An 18,837-nucleotide genomic window follows, 5' to 3' on the forward strand; every position below is an offset into this window, starting at 1 on the left:
CTGCGGTGAGTGGGGGGTTGGGAAGGAGCCCAGCCCCGCCCACCCCGGCCTGGGCGGCGGGCACCTTTCCGAAGCAGGTAGACATAGCAGTCTGTGAGTAGCACGTAGAGCAGCTGCAGATTACCCTCCATGTGCCCTGTGCTCATCCGGATCATCTACGGGCCGAGGCAAACCGCGGTCAGCTTGAGTTCCCGCTCTGTGGGACCCGCGTGCACACGCAACAGTGTGGGTGACCCAACCCGCCTTTCTGTGCCGCTTGATGGTTCCCGGGGTTCGGGGACTTACTTTGAACAACTGCTCTTCGTTTTCTCGAAAGACATGGATCATGAGCAGGAGCAAGTGGTTGTTGTCCACCCTGTCAGGAACAAGCGTGAGGAGGAGCAGGCGTCAGGTCAGGCAGGGGTCACCTTCCTTCCCATCCCCCACAGCAGGCTAGACCTGCCATCCCTGCTGGACTGGCAGATGCTGCACAGCCCTCACCTGAACTCTGAGGGGTGCGTCATCTCTGACGGGCTACCCTGGCCCTCGTCTACACCCGAGTCCTCAGCACTGCTCAAACAAGGACTGGGCTGGTCTCGCTTGGGCTTGCAGAGAGACTCCTGGGTTCCAGGTTCAGGCTGGGACACAGGTTCAGGCACAGGCTCCTGGCTGACCAGTGGTAACTGGCTGTCCGGTTCCTGAGGCTCTGGCTTCTCAATCTCCTCCCCTTGCTGGTCCTCTAGGGACTGAGATGTCTGTCTCTCTCCTCTTCCTCCCTCTTCTTCTTGGAGAGCAGCCGCAGGGCTACCAGGAACATGCAGCGGTTGGCTAGGCCCTGGAGGGTCATGGTGGCTGCCACCTGGTGTAACAGTACTTGGACTCTCGACTGTAAACCGGTAGAAGTCCATGGGGGCTGGAAGCCCCTCACTGAAGTCGCAAAATGGTGGTTTCTCCGGGGCCTCCCCGGGAAAGCCGGTCCGAAAGGGCTGATCTGGGGGATCGACACTGGAGCACCAGGTGTTGGGGTCCAGCTGGCCATGGAGCTTGTCAATGACCTTGCTCAGGGGCTGTCCTAGGCGCTCCATGGAGGTGTCCTTCATCTCGGGGATCAGCAAGCCCATCTGGCTGAGCTCTGAATGCTCGCTGCTTCCGGTTGTACTCCCGGGCCCTTCCCCTTGCTCCAGTGGGGAGGCAAGTACAGTATCTGAAGGGTCCCTGGCCAGGCCTGGGATGTCCTCAAGTCTGTCACCTTCCCCCTGCCGGCCACATTTCTGCTGGCTAGAGGGGTGCAGTGGGCTTGCTTCCTCGTCCAGCTTGGTCTTTTTCTTCTTGCCAGTCTTCTTCTTCTTGGTGACCCTGCAACAGCAGGGACAGGGAGGGAGGTGACACTTGAATACCCGCTGAGGGAAACAGGCTGGGTCAGAGAGGCAAACCTGAGGGTGTGTGGTCCCGGTCCCTGGCAGTGCAAGGTGGGACAGTCATGAATGACTCCCGAGCAGACCTACAAATTCTAGGTGACAGAACAAATTCTAGGTGAGGGAGCAGCCAGGCCTGCTGGTGTAAACTTAATAGTCCCAGCACTCAGGAGGCAGAGGCAGGAGGATTGTGAGTACAAGGCCAGCCTGGGCTACTGAGCCAGACCCCATTGCAAAAATAAAAGGAGAGGAAAAAAAAAAAAAGAGCTAATCCAGGCCTGGTGGCATAAATTTACAATACTAGCTCTCGGGAGTCAGAGGCAGGAGGACATTTGAGGCAAGCCTAGTCTATGCAACAAGTTCCAGGCTAACCAGGGCTACACAGTGAGACATTGTCTCAGAAAACAAAACAGAGCAAAAGAAACCTAACTGAGCTAGCTGCACCTGTCCAGGAATGAAACCCAGGCCACTGTTAGTCGGGTCACTGTCTCTCTACTCGACGCTCCCCTAGGATCTGAGCAACAGGTCCTTCCTGTTAGGTGTCACTGTGAATAACTGACACACCCAGTGATGCCTCAGAGTTCCTGGGTTCACCATCTTGGCCCTCTACTCTTTGGTTCCAAGATGGCTGGCATGGGCCTGGCTACGCCACCTCAGGTCCCAGTCGATACAGTTGCTGTGAACTTTAACCAGCCTGGGAGAGAGAGAGTGTGTGACCAAGTGTGAATATGTGTGGATATGTGTGTGTGTGTGTATGTGTTTGTGTGTGTGTAAGAGAGAGAAAGAGAGAGAGAGAGAGAGAGAGACCAAGTGTGGATGTGTGTGTGTGTGTGTGTGTGTGTGACAGAGGGGGGAGAGGGAGAGAGAGACCAAGTGTGGATATGTGTGTCTTTGAGAGAGAAAGAAGAGAGAGTATGTGTTTATGTGTGACCCAGGCTCAGACCCTAGAGAGTAATGCTCCTGCCTCAGACAAGTAGGTATGACAGGATAAAGGGCATCTCTTCAATTGGTTTGGAAAGTTCTCTGAGCAGGCCCAAGGGAGGTCAGAGAGCTGAGTGGCTCTGACCGAGAGTCCCTCTGCTATCCTTTCTACTCTCCTGTCGGTGTGTCAGAGACATGAACCATGAAGCAGGCTCAACTAGAACCAAAACTAAAAAGGTCACAGAATGTCCTAAAGAAATCGCAGAATGTCCACCGACTTCCCAGCACTGGGAGGCTGGGGCAGGAGGAGAGCAAGTTTAAGGCTAGCCTGGGCTTCACACATGCACAGTGAACAGATCTTTTCTTACAAAACAAACAACAAAACAAATACTCGTGGGACAAAGTCTGACCTGCAGATGGGTTTTGGCCCTGAATGGGCTAGACATAATGCCCCGAAATCAGCTATGGCAACTGCCTTGACCAGCCCCAGAGCTTACGCCTTGCTCCAGACTGGATGTTTGTGCCCCTCTCAATTCATGCATAGGAACCCTACCCAACCAGTGACGCTATCAGGAGGGGCCTGTGGGAGGGGCTGAGGTCATGAGGGTGAAGCCCTCTTAGTGGGGGCACGGCCCTTAGGAAAGCATACTGAGAGAGGACCCCACCCTGACATGGAACACACGGAAGACGGACGTGAGAGAACTTGGAAAGGTCCTTACAGGAACTGTGGGTACGACATCCTCGCCTCAGCCACCAGAATAAAGGCCTGATGTGGCCTGGTGAGATGTCATACGCAGGAGGAGGATCTCTGTGAGTCGAAGGCAGACTGGTCTACACAGTGAATTCTATATCAGCCAGGGCTACATACAGAAAAATACTGTTTTCGGGAGTTGTGTGTGTGTGTGTGTGTGTGTGCAGGGGGTGGGGAGTCCAATGTTCTGTTTCTGCCACCTATCTTTATACTTGGTTACAGCATCCTGCATGGGACAGGCGTTGGATCCCTGTGGCCGATCCCTGTGAATTAGGAACTGGTCCGGTGCTGTGTATACAAATGCTAAATACCCAAGATCTGGTTTCAGTCCCATGAGCATATCCTCACGTACACTACATGATGTTGTATAGACTTTGCTTGCCAGTCTTCTCTGACTGGGTAAATAAAAGCAGCTACAGCCAATTATGGGATGTGTAGAGGTAGGCGGGGCATAGCTTATAAGGCTAGGGACCACCAGGTGAGAGAGAAGGAGAGGGAGGATAAAAAGACGGAGGAACAGGAGGTCTCCATTAGACAGGATAGACTGTGAACGTGAGGCCAACAAAACTGCATCTTGAGGACAGGTTGATGGAGGAGAAAGAGCCCTGGCAACACTCAAACAGCAAGTAACTTGGGGAGCACAGCTGGGAACTAGCCAGCCTAGTGTATAGAAAAATAGATCAGGGATTATACCCCAGTAATTGTGCTAAGCGTATTAAAAAAATCAACAGGACTCAGTCTCCATTTTTGGGGGGCTGGCTGGATCACAGAGTTCATAACACATACACCACCAAAGAACTGTACAAGGTGTGGAGGGGTTGCTTAAGCCTCAGAGACGTCCCCTGCCCTAGGGGACGCCTCCGTCTACCCTGGACTACACAGTAAGTCCAGGGGTAGACATTGGGCTCCAGGCGCTTGCTTGTCTACCCTTCTCCCAGGCCCGTTCCCTGCTGACCTGATAACTTCAAGCTCTGTACAAGCGTCTGGCTGGTCGAGGGCCTGGGCTTCTTCCTTCTCCTGAGAGGTCGTGTGCACAGGGGTGGTGTCAGATGATGCTGTCTCTGCCTGCTCCTCATTGAAGGGGTTATGGCGCTGGGTGGGGCTCTTGGTAGAGGCCTTGCTACTGGTCAGGTCTGAAGCAGTGGAGCGGGGACCACTGATGGTGTCTGTGAGGTCTCCATCTGCAAGGACAAGGAGACAGGACACAGAGCCTGTCAGCCACCAGCTGGACCCCAGAGAATGCCTTATCTCAGGGGAGGTGGGCAAGTTCCTCCCAGGGAAGCCTGATCACAGTGGCCCCAGTTCAAGGGCAGAGGCCCCGACCCACAGGGCGTGGCATTGAGTCTTTTGGAGCCAATTGATGGGGACACCCTCTTGTCTGTCACTGGGAACCCTTAGTTACTTAGCCAAGTTCAATTAAGGGTCCACAATGTCAAACAGCGTCTAGGCCTAAGCCCCGGACAGGGTGACTTTGATGCTTCCCAGGGTGGGTGGGCCCCCAGGAGGAGACAGGTTGCATACCTCCTAAGATAACCTCAGAGCCCCCTCTCCCACAAGGATTAGGGATGCCCAGCAGACCCTCAACACCACACCCTTCAGAAAGTGATACCCAAAGTCCTCTGCAAGCCCCACTCTGCCACAGACAACAGGGAACAAAGGACACAGGATGAACAGAAGAGACAGAGAACACGGAAGCATGGGCTGGGGAGCACAGGGGAGGGATGCTGGGGACAACGTGACAGACCAGGGGCAACAAAATGAGATACAGAGAGGAAGGGGTACAAGGGGCTGCCCCCAAGACACTCTGGGCTCTTCAGAGGAGTTTGGCTTTTCTCCCCTAAATCTAACAGCACTCCTGGGAAATAGAATCAGGTACCTCTCTTAGGGTGAGCTGTCTTCCAGTGAGGAGCTGTTCTAACTGGCCCCCTCCAAACCCTTCTATCCTAACTCACTGGACCGGGTAGGCAGGGAGTACCGTCATAGGTGGCAAGTACAGGGGCCATTTATCTGGTGGCAGATGGGAGTTGCCCAGGCAAAGAGCTGAGACCAGCCAGTGGGACAGCCTGGGTGAGGGCTAATGGCCATACACACTCTAGTGGTTGGTGCAAGCACATCTTCCTGGCCGTTCTCTCTGCAGGAGTGGAAGGAAAACACACTTCCCTAAGCCCATTGGAAGGGCCAGCACCTGCTGGCTGATGCTGCACTTCATTTCTCTTAAGTGGCTGCCTTTCCTCTTTTTTTTTTTTTTAAAAAAAAAAAAGATGTGGGATCTCATGTCTCACTATGTAGCGCTGACTGGTCTGGGACAACCAGCAGTCCTCCTGCCTCAGGAACAGTTAAATGTAACCACAGCTCTGTCACGGACACACTAGAGATAGATAATTTTCAGCTTCCCTGAGATTGGAGCCTAGCTCTCAGAGGAAGGAAGCCATGCCTTCAGATGGTGCAGAGGCTCCCACTGGGACAGAGTTTGTCTACCCCTCTGTTCCCCTTAGCTCGTGGAGCTGCTTGTGGAGGGGTCATGAGAGGCCAGCAAACGACCCTAGAACACCGTATGTGTTAAGCCTGGATGCCTAGCAATTCTATACAAAAGCTTAAGGCCATGGAACACTCTATCGAGCCTTGCTCAGGGTCCCAAGTTTGGAATTACCCCCAAGTCCTGCTTTTTCCCAGGCTCCAGGAGACAGCGGGGCCTCCGCTAGGTGAGCTGCCACAGTGGGCCAGGGAACTCTTGAGTCCTCAGGAACTTGGGAAGTCACTGTTACAGTGAATCAAACTGGGCCTGCCCAGCCTGAGCAAGCTGGGGCATTAGTTCCTGGGCAAGACCTAAGGAGGATCTAATGGCTCCAGAGGAAGGTCAGAAGGTCGGGCCTTGCCTGTCAGGTGACTGCAAAGTGTGTCAGGAAAGGGTTAGTGGTTAGAATCAGAGGGAAAAGCCAACGGTGACACTGGGCCTCAGAAGCTAAAAGGAGAAAAGATGTTAAGGTGGAATTCCGGGTTTCATGCTACCTGCGGTCCAACACACACTCCTCAAGGCTGCCTTCTTGGCCGAGCGGCACAGTTTACCTCAGTGTCGGACCCTATCTCTCAAAGTCAAGCTTGCTCACACTCTACGTCACACGGGATCTCCGCTCCCTCCCACTGCTCGGAGGAACCCCACCTCAGGCAAGAAGGGGTCCCCAGGGCAGGAGCTCTTTAGGAGGGGAGTCCGGCATGGCCTCAGATGTAAGGAGCACACATTTCCCATAGCAAACACAGACCATGCTCTGAGTAAGTCGCACAACCTTGGAGTGTGAATTTGTCTCAGCCCACCCATGGGTCCCAGGTAGAAAAATGTCCGCACGATACTGATGCCCAGTGGACAGTGAAGGAGGCTAAGCTGCTTTAAAAGTCCAACAAGAACCTTCACATTGACTTATTAAGGGGGCAGGGCACGCTGTGCATGTGTGTAGAAGTCAGAGGATGCTGTGCGTGTGTGTAGAAGTCAGAGGATGCCGTGCGTGCGTGCGTGCGTGCGTGTGTGTGTGTGCAGAACGGCTGACTTGGGGAAGTCAGCTGTCTCTTCCCTCCATGTGGCCTCCAGGACAGAATTCTTGTGTTCATGTTTGATGCCAAGCGCCTTTCCTTGGCAAGCCATCTTGCTGGCTCTCCCTGTCCGGTCTTTTAGCTACTGCTGGGCAGTTTCCTCAGTCAACTAGGGATAGCCCGAATCGATCAAGCCTCCATCTTCCTCCAGGATGCTCGCGGGGTAGATGGGAGCTCACAATCCCTGAATCTCAAAGCATCACTTTTCTAGAACAGGTTTCCACTGCACTGAGGCGGGCCACTGACACGCACCGTTTTATAACGTCCGGGACTTGGATCAGGCGCGTGGCCTGGTGTGTGTGCCACACTCACTAGTGACTCCCGAGGCCCCCATGGGAAGGCAGAAATGCTCCCTGAGAGAAGAGCTCCTGGGCTAAGGGCCAAGTTCCCTACTGCAGAATTCCACCTACTCCAACACTAGCTGTGGCGTCGTTATGACCACGGACAATGTTATAAGCAAATAGGGAGCTGATTCTGAAACATGCAGCAAGCTTGGCGTGGAAACGTTGCAAACAGGAAAAGAGGGTCACAGAGGACTCTGTCCCACCTTCCCAGTCTGTGCTGGGTACAGACGGCACTGCTGGAAACACATCTCCAAAATCATAATCTACAAAAACGAGGGATAAAACTCAGGGTTAGAAACAGGCAGTGGAGGGACGTCGGGAGAGGGCGGGAGACACGGGAGAAGAGACAGAGAAGAGCCCAGTACGTGTTCTCTAACATGCAACTGTGACCTCAGCTGCCCTGAGGGCCGCTCCTTCCCAACTCAGAGCCTGTTCTGGTAGAAAAGAACCTGAGTTTCTTTGGACTAACCTGGGCTCCTTATCCCTTGCCTTCCTCCCCTCTGTGGCACTTGAGGTAATGAGGCCCTGCCTCGAGTTATGACATCAGACATTGCTGGACTTGGCGGAAGTGAGGTAAGGGGAATGGCACCTCCATGCATGGGCGGTCTGGTTGCTTCTTCAAGGTCTGTCCCTCTGACTCCTCCTCTAGGGCAGCCCACGAGGCCCCGCCAAAGAGTCTGATGTGCATGTGTGTGTGTGTACATACATGTGTATGTATTGTGTGTGTGTCTCTGTGTGTCTGTGTGTATGTGTATCTGTGTATGTGTGTGTCTGTATGTATGTGTGTGTATGTGTCTGTGTGTGTGTATATGTATATGTGTGTGTGTGTATGTGTGTGTGTGTGTAAGCACACGGTGTATGTAGCACAGTGTGTGTGTCCGGAAATCAGAGGACAAGCTTCAAAAGTCAGTTCTCTTCTTACATGGTGGGTTTCCAGGACCAACATCATGTGGTCAGGCTTGCCTGGTGTGATTTTAGCCACCAGGCCATCTCACTGGCCCCTAACTTGGGTGTATGCAGTGCTAGGGGTTGAACCCAAAGCTTCATACACACTAGACCAGCATTCTACCTACTGAGCTACACTGGTAGCTCCTGCAATGCAACTCTTACTAACAGCAAGCCTTAAAGTCGGGCATATGACTCACAGCACAAGCAGAACAAAGAACGAGGAAGGTCAGGTCTCAGGAGGAGCAAGTCCAGAGGAATTGAGTGAGGACCTGACCCCCGACCGCCAGAGGTGAGGCAGAGCGAATGAGGGTGTCCTTGATCTCACTAAAGTGGGGCAAAGGCTAGTTGTGTGAGGGCCAAGGCCTAAGGTCTGAGAAAGCCAGGGTTTTCTAGCAACTGGTCTGAGATGAAGGGACCCGCCTATGGTTCCTCAGTCTCAGGACAGGTGCAACCCTCTCTGACCCATGGAGGGGCACTAGCAGGGACTGCCCAAGAAACTGTGCTGGTTCTGAACCCCTCAGACCCCTCTGTCTCTCCTGAGCTTGCTCAGCCTCTCTGTAGAACCTGCAGGAGGACAACCCTCCCCAGGCATCTGATGCTCAGCCGGAACTTGGGCAAGAGTTTCCAGGGCACATTGCTGTGAATCTCTCCTTGCCCCTCCTTGCATGAGGTTAGAAACTTCTGGAAAAGGCAGTAAGGTTCATAAAGCCTGACGTCTGCTATTTTTTTTTTTTTTTTTTGACTATCACAGAAACCGAGGAAATGAAGATATTGGAAATGGCCAGCTCCGTTCAACTGGGAGATGCTCAGTCAGGCTCAGGAGACTCCAGAGCATGCTTCAGGGCACAGGCCTGGTTCCTTTGCCCTGGAGCCGCTTACCCTCGCTAGATGGGGCAATTGCGCTGTCATCCCATTCCAGGTTGGTGGAGGTGACAGAGTTGAAGGAGTTAAGAGACAGGCTGTCTGAACCGTGGACTGAGCTAGGAAGGCGGTCTTCAAAGTCCAGCAGGTACTGAGGTTTATAGTAGTCAGGCATGTACGGGGCCAGGTCTAAGTACGGGGCGTCCTTGGGAGAGAGCAGAGGAAGAGAGGGGATGTTAGATAGGAACCCAGGGGACAGGCAGCAATCAAGGCTCCGTAAGCAGTCACTAGAACCAGGATTGGAAAATGGGAATCACATACAGATACACACACACCTACATAACACACACACACACACACACACACACACACACACACACAGATATCCCATGCTCTTTTCTTAGGGAAATCAATGTGCTTGTTAGTTAGAAACTAACTGTTCCCAAGGAATAAGGATCCAGTCCTAAAGCCACGGGTGTGTCCCACAGATGTGTCTGATGTGTCAGCAGTGCACTGCCTGCCTGGAGGCGGGCAAGGAGGGGGCTCTACCATCACACCACAAAAAAGAAAGGAACAATCCTCTAGACCAGCAACATTCCCTTGATAGCTCTTGGCTTTAGATTCTCACTTTCTCTGGCTTCTACCACCCAAATCCCGAATCCCACGATGGGGAGTGGGGAGGGGTGTGCTGGAATGAGGCAGCTACGCTGACCATGGAACCCAGGTCCCTGAGATGCTCTGGCCTCTTTGGGGTCGGCATTATCCTCAGTGTCATCTCAGGCTGGCAGTTTCGCTTGCTACAATCTGTTACTGTAGTCTGGAAATACTAAAGGGAAACTTCCAGAAATAATAATTGATAAGTTTTCAAAGAATTGGAAGCTAGGCATGCATAGTGGGACACTTTTTTTTTAAAGGGAATTATTTATTTTATGTATGTGAATACAGTGTAGCTGTCTCCAGACACACCAGAAGAGGGCACTAGATCCTATTACAGATGGTTGTAAGCCACCATGTAGTTACTGGGAATTGAACTCAGGACCTCTGGAAGAGCAGTGAGTGCTCTTAACCACTGAGCCATCTCTCCAGCCTGCAGTACATGCCTTTAATTTCAGCTCTTAAGAGGTAGAGACAGGTGTCTCTGTGACTTCCAGGCTAGCCTGGGCTACTTAGTGAAATCCTGTCTCAATAAAAATTATTTATTTGTTTTTCTTTGTATGCATGATGTATGCGTGGTGGTGACTGGGGGAGGGGCCCTGCATATGCTACAGGATTTATGGGGAGGTCAGAGGGCAACTTTGTGGAGTTGGTTCCCTTCTTCCACTTTTATGTGGGTTCTGGGGAGGAAACCCTAGGGGGACAGGTTTCTGTTGCAAGTGTCTTTCCTCGCTGAGCCGAATCCCTGGCCCCTGGTTTTCTTGCTGCTGTTGCTTGGTTTGCATGTATTTCAGGTCACTCTGTAGAGAAGCACAGAGCCAGAGACACTTGTTCTCACCTCATAGACACAAAGGTGAAGTCCTGAGCTGAGACACTTCAGACAATTTGCCATTTGCTCAGGTGGATAGAAAGGCAGGAAGACACTGAAGCAAGACCATGAGTAAGCCAAGAGAGAGTCCCTCTTCCGTCCAATCCTGCCAATCCTAAAGGCATCCTTTATCTGGACACACAGGTGTAGCCAGGCTTAGCCACACCCAGCAAGCTCTAGACTAGAAAATGGAGCTCTGTGCTCCCTCCCTGCACCCCCCCCCCCAAGGCATCTCACCAGATCCAGGTCGAACCGAATAAACTCCAACCCAGACACCAAGGTCAGGAAGAGAGTCAGGTGATCATGGCTGCAGACCAGGGCATTCCTGCCAAACAGAAAAAGCAACCCGGAAACTTCAGAGTCTGGTCACCAGCCTAGTTCACCTTCACCAGAAAGCCCACGGTGTTGAAGTTGGACATTTGACAGCCCACCCCGGATGGTGTCCCGTTCATTCAGCTACGCCCCACTCCTCTCTGTCTCTCCTGTTCTCTTACTGGCTGTGAAGCCATCTCCAGTGATGGGTCTAGGGCATAAGGCTTCCCAGGCTCTCAGTGGCTCCTACAAACACTCATCCCTGAAGTGTCCCCAGCAAATGGGTAGGCAAGCGATGGGAAGGTGTTTGGTCAGTCTGAGGCCAGGGCAGACACCAGACTGACTGACTCTTCAGAGACCCGCTGGGACTCTGGAGGAGGCCTCAGACTGCTAGCAAGATACCACGTGCTCCACAGTCACAGCCCTCAGTGGGTGACACCAGGCCTCTGTCTCTATGTGACGGGAGGCTTTGGGTCGAGGCTTAGGGACCTGGGGACCAGGCAGTCCAGACACTTACCTGACATAGTACTTCTGTAGCAGACCCAGGTTCTCCTGGAACAGACGCAGGTAGCTCTCCAAGGAGTTCTCATTGAGAGCTAGGTAGAGCCAGGCGCGGCCTGCAGAGAAGCCAGGAGTGACTCAGCAGCCCAGCAGCAGTGGCTGCTTTTCATTTGCAAGATAAAGGCCAGCCGGGAACTAGGGAACCCAACAGCCTTCAGGCCTTAGCCTGTGGTTGGTTGGTCGGCAGAGTTAGAGCACTGAAGGCAGGAGATGGTGGTAGAAAGTGACTTTCTGAGGTAGTCAAGGATGCTGCCCCGACCCTGACCCTGCAGGCTAGCAAGGTTTCTGACCTGTACACTCGGCCTGGGACTCCAAAGGTTTCCTTATGTATCTTGTCCCCTTCACTTCATCAGTGACCCGCCCACCAGCTGTCACATGCAGGGGAAAAAAATGAGGCTCTGCAGAAGACATTTGCATGTCAGCCCCCACTGCCACTGGATGTTACAAGGCAGACAGCAGCTGCCTCAGGCTGACCTGGGCAGGACCTGAGCCTCAAGCTCCCCACAGGGAGAGCACAGCTGGTCTGTGGTTCTACTCACTTCGCCCCAGGTTGGTGGCCACATGCTGTAGCACCTCGATTTGCCTGATGGCCTCTCTGCGGGTGAAATGGACCACAAGCACCCAGTAGCCAGAGGACAGGTCTTGCAATCTGTAAGGATGGAACAGCAGTGTTGGGCCTGAGTCGGGCTACCTCAGGCAATCAGGTGCTTTACTACAGCCCACCTGAATGAGACAAGCCTCCCAGTGCCCGGCTCCCACAGCACACAGAGCAGCCTGCGCTCACCCGTACAGCAGGGCGTGGTCCAGGTGCTCACATAGGCGCTGCAGGACCTTGTCGTGGTTCCGGATGGCAGGGGTTTCATCCTCACACGCTGCAAAGTAGCTCTGTAGCTGAAACGGAGAAAACAGTGCTGATGAGGAGTGCTCCAGGCATATGGCGTCCTGGGATAGCCAGCAGAGTCAGAGTCGGTCTGCAACTGTCCTGCTGAGGGCTGATCTTGCCCAGGAGGTACCCAAGGGCGATGGCTCTCAGGAGCGCTTTGCATAGATGGCCTTGTGAGGGATGGCCAGCTCACGGTGTTGGGTACTAAGCTTTGGGGCAGGGGTATAGGCTGGGCACCATACACAGTGGTGTCTATATAAGTCAAACAAACATAGACACAGACACACATAGATACAGATATATACACACATACACACACACAGCCTGTTGGTAATGCCTGAAGGCATTTAAAAAGATTCCCAATTGCTTTAAAAAGATATCATTTATTTAATGTGTAGGCCCTGCTTGGAGGTGCCCTCTGTACACACCAAGGTCTGAAAGGCTGGGTCACCTGCTTTGATGGCTTTCCTGCCAGAGGCTGACATGGACATTAGATGTACCTGGGGAACATGGCCTCATCTAGGTGTGTGCCAGATTTGTGTCAAGCCCTGTGCCAAGAAGGACTCTGTTCCCAGGGCTGGAGAGGGTGACAGAGAGAGGGTGGGAGGGAGGGGAAAAGAGAGACAGGGAGAAAGAGAGAAAGAAGGGGAAGGAGAGGAGATTGCAATTGCAGACAAGGGGCTTTGAAGCACCCCAGCCCACCAGGCTGATGCAGGTGGGGGGCTTAGCGGAATAAGTAAGACAGTGTGGGGCCTGAGTTCTATGCAGCCAGAGCAGAGCCATCCACTCTTGTCTCCTTCCCAGTGGCCCAGACATAAAATGCAAGAAAAGAGCAGAGGTCCCCGCACACTGGGGTGGGTCTGAGCTCCAGGGACCCCTCCATTCATTCTCAAGTGTTTTCTGGAAGCAGCAGCCGAGATGGGCCGGCCACCACAGGGAGCACATGCTCTTGGAGGGAGGCCAACCATTGGACTCCACAACAAAAGCAGCCTCTTCTCTAGGACCCAGAACAAGCCCAGCAGCCTGGCTGACCCGGAAAGAATTCAGTCTGCCCGTCTCTCATGCAGGCAGAAGGGCAGAGGGAGGATGAACTAATTTACGATGCGGTATGTTGGCAGTGGCTGAAGGTGGGTTTTGTCTCATTTTGTTTTAAATGAGTCCCGATTGGCTACTTTAAATTTTTTTTTATTATTTATTATTTATTTATTTAGCATATATGACCTCTTTATCTATAAAGTGGCCAGGAGAGGGCGTTGGATCCCCTGGAACCGAAGTTACAGGTGGCTGTGGGCTACCATGTTGGTGCTGAGAACCGAACCAAGGGCCTCTGCAAGAGCAGCTAGTGCTCCTGGCCCCCAGCCCCTGAAGGCATTTTTGTACATGTTAGTGTTACATCATATTGTCACACCAGTGCCAAGTTCTGGTCTCTCATTGCCTTCTCTCCCTCTTCACCCCCAGACATAGTGTCACGCTATAGCTAGGCTAGCCTCAAACCCGTGATCCTCCTGCTTCAGCTTCCCCAGTGCTGGGATTGAGGATGTGCAGCGCCATGCCTGGTCTGCCTGTTTTGTTATTTATTGTCACTACTACTGACAGGGTCTTGAGGTGTGGCTCTGACTGGCCTGGAACAAGGCAGACCGTGGTGGTTTCGAACTCACAGAGCCCCGCCTGCCGCTGTCCTGAAGTGCTGGGATTAATGGTGTGCACCCCCACACCAGCTTTTTGATGGATTTCTTCTTTGATGTTATATGTTAATGTCTCCAGTGTCTTTCTTTCCATACTGAGGAAGCCTTCATTTTCACACTGTCAAATTTGTCAGTAGTTTTGAAAGCTTCCATCCCTGTCCCTGCTCTGCTTTTCCCTCCCTGAACCCTCGTCATGTTTTCAGGCTGGACTGGCAGCCATCCTCCTGCCTCCGGTTGCAGCAGTGGTTACAGTGGCATGCAGCTGTGCCCAGCCCATTAAATGGGTGCTGGGATCTGAGCTCAGGGTGTCATGGCTGCTCAGCTCGGCCACCCTTCCAGCCTCTCTCATTTATTATTGAGAGGTGCTGACAACTGAGTCCCTGCTAGGCAAGACACAGCCACAGGAGAGCCTCTGTGCTGGCTACCCCACCCCTCCAGCCCTTGGTCTTCTGTGTTTAGGTCTCTGAGTACGAAGTTAAGAGTCATCTGTACTAGTTCTGAATGGGTGAGCCATCTTTTTTTCATATTTATTAATGGCTCAGCCTCTTTCCATCCGATCCACAAGCCCTTTCTAGATTATTCTGTGTTGTTAGTCTGCTGTCTATTTTCATATCAGTCAGTCCCTATTTAATTGTCTCCACTTTCCTCAGCTCTTGGATATGGGCAGAAGTCCACTTAGCCCCTACCCAGCTAGTCTTTTACAAAATTGTCATTCCAGCCGTCAATTACATTTCACTTAGTAGGGACAAGTGTGTGCATAAGGAGGTCAGAGGACAACTTGCTAGAGCTGGTTCTCTCCTTTTACCTTACTGATCCGATCAGGGGATTGAACTCGGGTCATCGGGTTTGGGGGCACCTTTATGTGCTGAGCCACTTTGCTCACCCCAAGCCATCCTTTCAGCATCAAAGTTCATCACCATTCCATTTTGGGTTTTTTTTAAAAATTATTTTATGTGTATGGGTGTTTTGCCTGCATGTACGTCAGTTACACGGACAGTTGTGAGCTGCTATGTGGGTACTGGGAATGGAACCCGGGCCCCGTGGAAGAGCCGCCAGTGCTTTTAACTGCTGAGCCATCTCTCCAGCTGCATCTTGGATTATAATAGAATTATGCGGGGGCTGGAGAGATGGCTCAGAGGTTAAGAGCACTGACTGCTCTTCCAGAGGTCCTGAGTTCAAATCCCAGCAACTACATGGTGGCTCACAACCATCTGTAATGAGATCTGACGCCCTCTTCTGGTGTGTCTGAAGACAGCTACAGTGTATTCATATATAATAAATAAATAAATCTTTTAAAAAAATAATAGAATTATGCTGAGCCCAGAGACTATTCACGTGGAGAGATAGTGTCTCACAGTATCTAGTCTTCCTGCCCAGGGGCACCGGTCCTGTCCCCATTTGGTCAGGTCTTCCTTGGGACCTCTTGGGAAATCTGACAAGAGTCTTTAGATATGTCTTACACATATCTATACATTGCAAATATGAAAGATTGCAAAGATACACAGTTGCAAGTCTATACATGATTTCATGACTCAGAGAGCAATCTACAACACAAAACCATTTTTTTTGGGGGGGGGGGGTAGAAAAAAAAGCACACCATGGCTCAGCATTAAAGGGGATTGCAGCCAAGCCTGACGACCTGAGTTCAATCCTCCATACCCACAGGGTAGGTGGAGAGAACTGACTCTCTTACGTTGTTCTTTGAGCTCTAGACATGTGCCACAGCATGTCCCTCCCCTACTTACAAAATACATAAAAACATGTGATTAAGAAATTGCAGGGAAGCATACAGCAGTGGCGCAGGGGGCTGAGGCAGGAAGCAGGAGCTAAGCCTGCCACAAAGCGGCACACCCCAGAGAGTTACTTGACTGCCTCTCATTTTTTCCTCCCCTTTAAAATGACTTAAAGGGGAAGTTGGGTACCAGTGGCCCATACCTTTAATCCCAGAACTCAGGAGACAGAGACATGTATATCTGTGAGTTCGAGGCCACCCTGGTTGGTCTACAGAGTGAGTTCCAGAACAGCCAGAGAAACCAAGTCTTGAAACAAAACCCCATCCCTGGGAGGAAAAATAGTTAAAGGGTTTTTTAAAGAGCTGAGCAGTCCAGTCCAGTGCCTGCTGGCCTTAAGTGACTATTTGAAGTTAACTTAAGGGCTGGAGACATGTCTGCAGTGATGGAGTACTTACTTAGCATGTGCGTCTACACACACACACACACACACACACACACACACACACACACACACATGGCCGGAGCTCAATCCCCAGCACCATAGACCATGCCCATTTTTTTTAAAAATGAAATTTAAACTAACTTAAATGAAACAAAATATCCACTCTAGTGGCACCAGCCACTTGGGGCTAGCAGCTCTGTCCTGGGCAGTGTGGACGCAAGGCACTGCCAGCAGGCAGGCTGTCCTGCTGGATGCTGCTGGTTTAGGGGATCAGGTAATAAAAAGCATCCAAGAGGCTCAGCATAGCCGGTGAGCATCAAACAAATAAACGTTAGCTGAGATGGTGAACCACAGCAAACCTGTATTCTCAGTCACACCGATGGCGTAGCCTCTGGCTAAATACACCCGTCAGTGCGAGGATGGTGAACTCTGCTCAGTAGCTAACATTTCATTAGCAGTGGTTCCTACTCTTCTACCTCCTTTTTAAAAATTAAATGTGTGTGCATGTGTCCTAGTTTCATTTCTGATATTGTGATAAAATATCCCGATGAAAATCAACTCAGGAAGGAGGGGCTTGCTCTTGTTCACCATTCCAGGTCGCAGCCCATCAAGGTGGGAGAAACCAAAACAGCGGGAGGTTAGGATGTCACAAGCAGATCCAAATGAGTGTGTGTCGTCTTAATGTGTCCTTAGCCCACTCTTTACACTTATATAGCCCAGGACCCCCTGCATAGGGAATGGTACTGCCCAGGGTGGGCTGGGACTTCCCATACCAGTTAACATAACCGAAGCAATCGGCCAGATGTGCCCACCGGTCAACCTTGATCTAGAAAAATCCCTTGTTGAAACTATTTCCAGGTCATTCCAGACTGTGTTACACTGACAGTTAAAAGGAACCATCGCAAAATGTGTGTGCATGGTGTTTGTGTGTGCATGGTGCATGTGTATGCACATTCATCTGTGCACATGGGGAGAAGGGCAGAGATTGACACTGAGCTTCTTCTTTAACTGCTTCTCTAGACTTTTTTGAAAACAAAACAAAACAAAACTTTCTTGTTTTGAAACAGGGTCTTGTTATATAACCCTGGCTGGTCTGGAACTTGTTATGTAGACCAAGCAGGCCTCAAACTCAGAGAGATCCACTTACCTCTAATTCCCAAGTGCTAGGATGGAAGGTCTGCACCACTATGCCAGGCTAACTGCCTTTTTTTTTTTAAAAAAAAAAAAAAAAAGAAAAGAAAAGAAAAAAAGATTTATTTTATGTGTGTGAGTACACTGTAGCTGTCTTCAGACACACCAGAAGAGGGCATCGGATCCCATTACAGATGGTTGTGAGCCACATGTGGTTGCTGGGAACTGAACTCGGGACCTCTGGGTCATCTCTCCAGCTCCCTAACTGCCTTATTTTACAGACCGAGAGCTAACCAATTGGCTAAGCTAGCTGACCTAGCTCCAGAGATCTGCCTGACTGTGCTCAAGGGGCTGCATGGACAGCTAGAGGCCATACGTTGGGAGCTGGTCAAAACCCACGGCATCAAGGTAAACAAACGGCAGAGGTGAGCCACGGACAGAGGCAGCTGGCTGCGACCTCTCACAGCCGCAGGCCTGGGAGAGCAGACAGTGGATGAGAAGTCCAGAGTGATGGAACCGGCAGACAGGATGTAACGGACACAGCCTGGAACTACGGTTAGCATCTTTTATGCCAAATGACTCTCTGGTTGCTTTCGGTATCTGCCGATAGCACTGATACCTATGATGAGATCTGTCACATACCGAGTACTTGCTGTGTGCACCAGGAAGGCTGCAGAGGGCCTAAGAGTGTGGGTCCTAGGATCAGACACGGGTTGGATGCTGACTCTGCTACTCACTGGGAGACCAGGGGCAAGTCACCCAGCTGCTCCAAACGTGGTTTCCACAAGCCTTCCAGGAGGCTTTGGGTAATGTTAACACCTTATTCGTCAAAGGGCCAGCCAGGTGTGGTGACCCATGCCCTTAATCCCAGGACTCTGTGAGGCAGAGGCAGGAAGATCTTGTGAGTTCAAGGCCAGGGTGGTCTACATAGTGAGTTCCAGGATGGCTAGAACTACCTAGGGAGACCCCGCCTTAAAAAACTAAGTAAACAAGAATCAAAGTGCCTCATAATCACTTTGCAAGCCTGAGTGGCTGCGATGCTGGTGACTGACTGCAATGCCACTCTGTTAAATCGCCACAGCCACACCATGACTCAGGCCACACAGCTAGCATTTGGCACAGCCAGATTTTAAAAACAAATATTTTTATAATGCCTGGGTTCAAAATCCCTGAATGAATGTCAGGGTTACCAGATATGATGGTGCATGTCTATAATTCCAGTGCTCTAGCGGCTGAGGAAGGAGGCTAGCCTAGGCTATATAGCCAGCCCTTACCTCAAAAACCAACACAGAGAAAAAAAAAAAAAGTCAGGCGGTGCTGGCACACACCTTTAATCCCAGCACTTGGGAGGCAGAGGCAGGTGGATTTCTGAGTTCGAGGCCAGCCTGGTCTACAGAGTGAGTTCCAGGACAGCCAGGGATACACAGAGAAACCCTGTCTCGGAAAAAAAAAATAGACTTTTTAAATTCTTTTTTAATATGTTTTAGGAGAGACCAAGAATGAAAAACTTAGTGCCTCCCAAGCAAGATTTAAAAGTTCACAACAGGCTCGAAGAGATGGCTCAGTGGTTGAGAACACTGATGGCCCAGCACCCAGTTAGTAACTGTAACCCCAGTACCAGGGGACCCAGTGCCCTTTTCTAGCCTCTGAGAGCACCTGGCTCCCACATGGTCCATATATGTGCATGCAGGCAAAACATTCACACACACACACACACACACACACACACACACACACACACACACAAAGTAAAAATAAGTAAAT

At 51.4% G+C, this 18,837-nt stretch overlaps 1 protein-coding gene across 3 annotated transcripts in view; it reads right to left on the bottom strand.

Moving 5' to 3' along the window:
* The window catches only part of Plekhm2 (pleckstrin homology and RUN domain containing M2), a 40,391-nt gene that overhangs the window by 5,267 nt on the left and 16,287 nt on the right, over positions 1 to 18,837 (bottom strand). For 2 of the 3 annotated variants that reach the window (XM_028754036.1, XM_028754034.1), the window contains exons 2-11: positions 11,984 to 12,090; positions 11,739 to 11,848; positions 11,156 to 11,255; positions 10,564 to 10,651; positions 8,823 to 9,009; positions 7,199 to 7,258; positions 4,022 to 4,247; positions 481 to 1,335; positions 286 to 355; positions 65 to 155 (exon numbers count right to left, since the gene is read on the bottom strand). In XM_028754036.1, coding sequence (XP_028609869.1) covers positions 65 to 155; positions 286 to 355; positions 481 to 1,335; positions 4,022 to 4,247; positions 7,199 to 7,258; positions 8,823 to 9,009; positions 10,564 to 10,651; positions 11,156 to 11,255; positions 11,739 to 11,848; positions 11,984 to 12,090 — 1,894 coding nt within the window. The remainder of the gene's footprint in view (positions 1 to 64; positions 156 to 285; positions 356 to 480; positions 1,336 to 4,021; positions 4,248 to 7,198; positions 7,259 to 8,822; positions 9,010 to 10,563; positions 10,652 to 11,155; positions 11,256 to 11,738; positions 11,849 to 11,983; positions 12,091 to 18,837) is intronic. The other variant, XM_028754035.1, reaches the window with a different exon arrangement.

This window comes from Grammomys surdaster, unplaced genomic scaffold (genome assembly GCF_004785775.1).
Source record: "Grammomys surdaster isolate TR1022 unplaced genomic scaffold, NIH_TR_1.0 125977, whole genome shotgun sequence".
NCBI lineage: Eukaryota > Metazoa > Chordata > Mammalia > Rodentia > Muridae > Grammomys > Grammomys surdaster.